Here is a 7,865-nt window from a genome sequence, read left to right as displayed (position 1 = left end):
ATCGAGCAGGAAGTATTGGCTCGGCCCGGGCGGGAGCCGGGATCTCGGGTGGGCTCCGGCGTCGGGGCGGGCGCGGCCTCCCGGGGAGGGGAGGGGAGGGGGCCGTCCCGGGAGCGCGAGCCTGAAGCGGCCCCCTCGTTTTCAGGGTCACCGGAGCCTGAGCGCCCGTCCCCTCCGCGGCCGCGGGAGACCCGCGATGTCGTCGGCCGGCGCTCGGCCCGCAGGTGGCGGTGCGAGCCGGGCTCGGGCGGCGGGGCCGGCGGGAAGGGCTGGGCGGTTGGGGCTGGGCCGCGGAACTGCCCGCTGACCGCTCTCTCGTCTGTCTGCCCCTCTCTCCCGCGCGCAGAGGGCCCGGATCCGCCCAGCGCCGCAAACACGTGCGTCTCGGGGCCGGTCCGGAGGAGGGAGGGCGGGGAAGGGGTGCAGAGCAAGCCGGGGCCTGAGAGCTGCTGACCTGCCTGAGGACGCTGGCCGGGCCCTTGGGAGTGGGGAGGGTCAAAGGGAGAGCAGGGTAGAAGAGGAAGGGGGCCCTTGGCTTCCCCGACTCGCCCCCACTGAGCCTCTTTTACTTCCTGTCAGGCCGCGCTTCACGATTGATGACTTTGAAATTGGGCGCCCGCTGGGCAAGGGGAAATTTGGCAATGTATACCTGGCTCGACTCAAGGAAAACCACTTCATCGTGGCCCTGAAGGTCCTTTTCAAGTCCCAGATAGAGAAGGAAGGGCTGGAGCACCAGCTGCGCAGGGAGATTGAGATCCAGGCCCATCTACAGTAAGGCCGGAGGCGGGATGAGGTGCCCGCGAGGCTCTTCACCCTTGTTTTCCTGTCCCCCCATCCCTGACGTCTGAACCCAAACATTCCCCCAAATACCACCCCCAGGCTTTCCCTTTGCTTGCCTTTGAGGACTTTTCTCTGCAGTTCTGTCATACCACATAAAATTCCCACCCTGTGCCAGAAAACCTAGTCTTTGTGCCCACTCCCGGTTCTGCCCTCACCACTCCCAGCCAGAAAATCTGCCCCACGTGTGGCCAGTCACTTGTAGCAGCATGGCATATTGGGCTTCAGGGAGGAAACTGACCCCGGCTCCATCCCTCTTCTAGTCACCCCAACATCCTGCGCCTGTACAACTACTTCTATGACGCCCGGAGGGTGTACCTGATTCTGGAATACGCTCCAAGAGGCGAGCTCTACAAGGATTTGCAGAGGAGGCACACGTTAGATGAACAGCGCACAGCCACGGTCAGGTGGGGTGCTGGGGGCTCTGGGGCCCATGGGTATATTGTGTGCTAGTGGCTGCGGTGAGTGTCCTGATTGCTTTACATTTTCTCACGTAGATAATGGAGGAGTTGGCCGATGCCCTGACCTACTGCCATGAGAAGAAGGTGATTCACAGGGATATTAAGCCAGAGAACCTGCTGCTGGGGCCCAGGGGTGAGGTTAAGATTGCAGACTTTGGCTGGTCTGTGCACACTCACTCTCTGAGGTAGGTCAGGGGGTGGGGGTGGGGCCTGGGTGCTCGTTGGGAATAATTCAGTTTAACTCATTCCAAATGTAGGATCCAGGTGCATAACTGGTTTGTATTTGAATACTGCCCTTTTAAAAATACATATATTTAATTTATGTTTATAGACTTAGAAATGTGACTCAGTCATAACTTTTATTTTCTGGCATATTTTAATAAATAACTTGACCTGTAAATTGCCATATAAATTAGGAACCATGTCTCCAGAATTCCAGGAGGGTATCTTATTATTTGAATAAATCATGATGTAGTTGATCTCATCTTGATGCATCATCAGTTCCAAATCTTACTTGCTGAGAACATTCTTGTACAAATATCCTGGATTATGACCCAAATAATTTTATGAGTAATCTAAAATAGGGAATTGGTGGGCCCAAGTACTTATCTTCTTTAGAATTTTGATCTATATTAAAAATTGTGCCCTAAATTCCTATTTCTGGGAGGAGACTGCCCAGGACTTCCTAGAGTCCACCATCTCATTTGAAGCTGGAAAAAAAAGGGCTCTCCCTCATTCTGGGGCTCTTCCCGGTGCTTCCTTCTTTGCCACCTCCAGGAGAAAAACCATGTGTGGGACTCTCGACTACTTACCCCCGGAAATGGTCGAGGGGAGAACATACGATGAGAAGGTGGATCTGTGGTGCATTGGGGTGCTCTGTTACGAACTGCTGGTGGGAAGTCCACCCTTCGAGAGTGCCTCACACTCCGAGACCTACAAACGCATCCTCAAGGTGGGACGGTCACACTCTGGGCATTCATGGGGGGGGCGGCACTCAGCAGGGGGTGCTGGGCCTCAGGGGACAGCTCAGTCCCTTGAATGGACTCTAAGAACAGGGAGAACGTTGACCAAAGAAATTAACCAGCCTTCTTTCTCCTCATCCCTGGCCTTGTTAGGTGGACGTGAGGTTTCCCTCGTCAATGCCTTCTGGGGCCCAGGACCTGATCTCCAGGTTGCTCAGATACCAGCCCTTGGAGCGGCTGCCCCTGGCCCAGATCCCCACTCACCCCTGGGTCCGGGCCCACTCCCGCAGGGTGCTGCCACCCTCGGCTCACGTGGCTCCCTGAGCCCTGCCTGCCCTGTGCGCTCCTGCAGGGCGTTCTCCTGGCTCTGCCTCCTTGTCTTTTGTGTCTTTGCTTTTAAAATGCGAGAAGCTAATTAATAAAGGTGGGAACACTTCGCACCAGGGTGTTATAGTTGTGTGAGTTTGTGAGGGGGTAGAATCTTCATTTGGGGTGGGGGGACTCTTTCTCAGGGGAGTGGCCCAAGATTATGTCCCTCCAGGTCCCCAGGGATGGAGACTTCACTACCCTCGTCATTACCCCTGCCGACTTGCTGCATAAATGCTATTATTCTTCCTTGTGTCTTTCATTTTTAGTTGATGTCTTTTCATTTCCAGTTGAAAAATATTTTATTGCCTTGGTTAAATGTCCCTGTGTAGCTTTGGGAATTCAGCTCTCTCCCAGTCGGCAGACTCTTAGGTAAAGGAAGAAAACACCCAACAGGAAATTGACTCTTCTTTTAATGGCTAATTTAAGACTAGTTGCTTGTTTGGGATTTTACCTTATAGAACAATTTAATCCCAGGAAGCCTCTTTCTAGGATGGGGTTATGCTGCTTTGAATAGTAAGATCTTCTTCTTTACCCAGGTTGGAGGTTTTGCTCTTTCTCTTGTGTTTTCTCATGAACTTGGAGACTTCAGTGTGCCAGGAAACAGGGACTGAGAGTTGTTACTCCACAAAATGCCTCCCTTCTAATCACCAGCATAGACATGTTACCTAATAGTAATGTGGCAATGTTCTGGCCCTTATGGTCAGACACTGTTTCCAAAGCCCTCTGTCTACAAGCTCAGCTCATCATCCTCTGGTCTTCTTGTTTTATAAATAATGTTCTATTGGAACACAGACACTCATTTGTTTTCGTGTTATCGATGGCTGCAGCAGAGAGGAGTACTTGTGACAGGCAAAGTTTAGTAATGTGCAGAGACCATTTAGCCCACAAAGGTGAAATTATTTGCTATCTGGTCCTTTACAGAAAAAGTTTACCAACTCCTACTCTAAAGCACTGGGTATTGAACAGTAGTCACTTCAGAATCATCTGGGAAACTCGGTGTGCCCGTTTGAATGTATTATGTCCCCCCAAAACGCCATTATCTTTGATGCAATCTTGTGTGGGCAGATGTATTAGTGTTAATTATATTGTGTGTTACCATGGAGATGTGACCCAACCAACTGTGGGTGATGACTCTGATTGGATAATTTCCGTGGAGGCATGGCCCCACCCATTCAGCGTGGGCGTTAATGAGTTTACTGGAGCACTGTATAACCTCAGACAGAAGGAGCGAGCTTGCTACAGCCAAGAGGGAGAAGAACGCACAGGTGCTAAGAGAGGAGCTTCAGCTTACAGAGACATTTTGGAGATGGCTGTTGAAAGCAGACGGTTGCTCTGGAGAAGCTAAGAGAGGACAAACACCCCAAGAGCAACTAAAAGTGACATTTTTGAGGAGCTGAAGCCTAGGGAGGAACGTCTTGGGAGAAAGCCATTTTGAAACCAGGACTCCAGAGCAGATGATAGCCACGTGCCTTCCCAGCTGGGAGATTTTCTGGACGCCATTGGCCATCCTCCAGTGAAGGTACCCGATTGTGGATGCATTAACTTGGACATTTTAGGCCTTAAGACTGTAACTGTGTAACCATATAACCCCCCTTTTATAAAAGCCAATCCATTTCTGATATTTTGCATTTCAGCAGCATTAGCAAACTGGAACACTTGTAAAGCCACAAAAGCCCAGGACCTGTCCCACTTTCTAGAGTCGAAGCATCTGCATTCTTAGCCCTCCAGATGAAATTTGAGAACCAGTATTCTAGAAGGAAACACCTCAACTAAAATCTCTGTAAGACCTAACTCCTTGAGCTCTGGCAAGCCTGCTAAGAAGGCACAGAAGAAGGAGGGGGCAGTAGCTGCCACTGAGCTGCCTGATCAGAATAGAAACTGGATGACCCATAGGCTTGTTAGATTCAAAAATCCTCACATCAAACCTGCACCAATTAACTTTCCAATTTGGCTATTTTGGAAAAAGAAAATCCAAGGAACAAACAAGTCCCACATATGTCTGAAATAATTGTCATTTCAGCATTATTGGTACCAAGAACATATTGGAAGTTCCTTAGAAAACTGCCTCACAGTTGGAAATAAGTTGAAATATAATTCTATGCACTTGTAGATCACTGCTATGAAAAAACAGAAATAAAAGGACTCTTGAGTAACACAGGAACGGTTTTATTACATAGAGCAACTTTAAAAATCAAGCCGATTGCCAAACGCTGTGAAAGCTGTTATTACAGTGGAAAAGGCTGCCCAGATCTCATGTGCTCATGTGAGAAAAGTCAAAAAGGGAACAAGCAAAAATAGTGGGGTTTTTTGGTGACACCTGTTAACTCGGTGTTATTTTACTTGGATGCTTTTCTTTTAAAAATAGCCTATGCACCATTGATCATGCATTTTAATAAGAAAAATGTCATTTTTGCATCAATATGTCATTTGGGAAAAAAAACATTTCAATCTTCATTTCATAGATCACAGATTTTTAAAAAGTGCCCCCTAATCTACCTTGTATGAAACTAATTTTGCTAAGGGTTTGACATCCAGCACACATATGAAGTCAAGTATCAAAGAAGACAGTGTCCCATACTGATAAAGTACTTATAGGGGAGACCGACACCTAAACGAGGTCCAGGATAATGTCATTCACCCTCATCTATGTCTGTGAAATCTAGTTTCTCCCTTGCAGCACATGAACAATCTCACCTAACCACCTTTGCTTGTGCTCTTGTGGAAAAGAAACCTGCATCTGTGTGGTAAATTCCTTGGGTTTTAACACAAAGATAGTCTGTGTTAGACTGGGTTTTGTAGCACCAAAACTTAATATAGTATCGAAGGACTTGTAATTTATTGAGGGAAAGCTTTCAGAAGAGAGAGGGTGTGGGATAGGTCAGGGAAACAAACTAAGCAAGGATGTGGTGTCATCTGGAATCCTCCTCAGCATCATCCTGTGGGGAGCTCTGGGGCATAAATTACACCACACATTGTTCCCACCTTGAGAGAAACGGCCAAGCCTTTTGTAACCCCATGTAATGCACCACACTAGGTGCATCACCTACCCTCAGTTTACTCGTTGCAGATTATCAGGAGTACGTCCTTTGTAAAACAAGACTCTGATCAACCTAAAGTCTCAATCTTTTTAGATTGACATCTACCTGGTTCCCATATTCAAGATAAAATGTTTCGCTATACGCCAGTGTTGCCCAATTCTCAAGTGAGTTCAGTATCATCTCCAGTGTGTCATATTCTGATTGCATCAGAATAAATAATCCCTAATAGTAAATATAGCATCACCTCCTCTGATATCACATATACTGGCTTACAGCAATTTGGGGAATGCCATTCCACCCTACCCTATATCCTCTGTCAGTTTCATGTTGCAGTTGCTCCCTGCATTACTGATCAGCTGACTGCCTCAGAGAGAGGACATCAAGAACCCTCCGCTGAGAATTTTCACACATTTGCTGCTCATCGTGGCCACTGTTTTCATCACTCTTTCTTCTAAACACACTCCATATGGATTTGCCTTGTTAACGTTACTCCCACCACATTATACATACTGTCTTCATCAGGAAAAGTTGAGGAGATGGAGAAACAATTCCCAGTTAAAACTAGACCCAATAATTATATATAAATTATTCAGTCACTCCACTCTCAGATGAACAGCCCCCACTACTGCAGATTGATTATTTAAATGCTCCATGACATTGGGACATGTTTTTTCATGCAAACTATCACTGCTTACACCTCTATGCTTTATAGCCTCATCCTGTCTGCTATTTGACTCTCCCTATTCATTTTCTTGACTCAACATTTCAGTAAACACTTGGCAATGCTTGAGAAATTAACTGATTTATACATAAAAATCCTGAATTATTACTTCTTTCTGTTGCTGGATAAAATCATGACACTGAGCTGATCACTTTACCAGGTAGATAAGGGTACAAAATTTATTCAGGGCTTCAGTGCTGCTCACAAGATGATCTATGTCTAAATAATAAGACCCTCTGGCATGCTCCACAGCAGGGATTTCAAAGATTCTCCATTATCTACTTAGGTTTCCCCATTGTCGTCACTGCAGAGAATATAGAAATATTAACCTTAATAGCCCTTCTACCTAACCCAAACCATTTAATTTATCCCCAAGGATCACTCATGTGAGAAAATGTCATCTACCTCCCATCTCTGCAAATTCCTCTATTGCCAATAATGGACCCCACACTTTCTGGCATGATCATTACTGGATTGTTTTTTTTTTGTTGTTTTTTTTCATTATCTCTTTTTAAAACAGCATCTTCTTGTAAGAAAATAAGTCCCCCTTCAATATTTGGCCCAAATAACATCATGTCATTTGTTTCTCTCTCGTTTTAATAATTAATCTCCTGCAACCATATTCTGCATTCCGTTTCCATTTTCTCAAATGTAGACTTTCCTCCTGAAGTACTGAAAGCTGGATTTGATCTCAAGTCCTGAGGGAGAAAACATCCACAAAGGTGACCTTTAAGCCCTCATGTAAAATACCAGTCAGATTGTAAAAATTCCTTGTTCGCAACCACCTAATGTTGGGCTGGTGCAGGGTTCAGCCTCTGTCCATTTCCTTCTCCATCTGCGCTCGTTGCCTGATGCGCTCACCCACTGTCAGGACTTACACAAACAGCGTAAGCTAACAGCTCCCGCATCTGGAACTCCAGGACAGAATCCTCCCCCAACGTTCATTCCCCTGTTGAACTGCCTGGTGGTCTAGACCCTACGAGGTCTCAAGACAATTCAAACTGGCCGTGCCCCAAAGCGGCGTCCTCAACCTCCTTTCAAGCCTCGTCCACTCGCGGCTTCCCCACCTGGAGGGAAGGCAGATTGGACTCTGCCCGAGGCTTAGGCGACGACCTTTCCCAGAAGTCGGCGCGACACACGCCCCGGGGCCCGCCTCCAAGGAAGGCCGAGGCGAGGGCAGCTCCGTGGGTGAGGAACGCGCCGGGGCGGGACGTGAGCGTCCTCGGCCCGCTGATTCTGCCTGCTCCCCGCAAGGGCGTGCAGAGGGGACAGCTTCACCCCGGGCCGACGTCCCCGGCCCCGAGCCTGGGTTTCCCGGGTTTGGAGGGGCGGCCTCGCACTGGCCCCGCCGCCCCCGCGCTGTGCCTCCCGCCGAGAGGCGGCGCGCTAGGCCTCGGGCGCACGGGCTCCAAGACTGACGGGCCCCGCGCCTGGCGGGCGGAAGGGGGATACGCACAACGCCCAGAAGGCTGTGCGC

General features: G+C 48.4%; 1 protein-coding gene across 1 annotated transcript; it reads left to right on the top strand.

Moving 5' to 3' along the window:
* Window positions 1-2,700, top strand: AURKC (aurora kinase C). Its single transcript, XM_037818877.1, has 8 exons — window positions 1-48; window positions 146-230; window positions 347-377; window positions 580-771; window positions 1,101-1,239; window positions 1,335-1,483; window positions 2,076-2,250; window positions 2,414-2,700. Exons 2-8 carry the CDS (start codon window positions 197-199, stop codon window positions 2,582-2,584), a joined length of 891 nt encoding a protein of 296 aa, XP_037674805.1. The 5' UTR covers window positions 1-48; window positions 146-196; the 3' UTR covers window positions 2,585-2,700.
* Window positions 2,701-7,865: the final 5,165 nt, after the last annotated feature.

This window comes from Choloepus didactylus, chromosome 27 (assembly GCF_015220235.1).
Source record: "Choloepus didactylus isolate mChoDid1 chromosome 27, mChoDid1.pri, whole genome shotgun sequence".
NCBI classification, from domain to species: Eukaryota; Metazoa; Chordata; class Mammalia; order Pilosa; family Megalonychidae; genus Choloepus; species Choloepus didactylus.
The sequence above is the reverse complement of the archived record's forward strand: the minus strand, read 5'-3'. Positions and strand labels throughout refer to the sequence as shown.

Coding starts and splice junctions, on each gene's coding strand:
- AURKC (XM_037818877.1), top strand. CDS start 197: ATGTCGTCGGCCGGCGCTCGGCCCGCAGGTGGCG. Junction 378..579: donor CCGCCCAGCGCCGCAAACAC/GTGCGTCTCGGG, acceptor ACTTCCTGTCAG/GCCGCGCTTCACGATTGATG. Junction 772..1,100: donor GAGATCCAGGCCCATCTACA/GTAAGGCCGGAG, acceptor TCCCTCTTCTAG/TCACCCCAACATCCTGCGCC.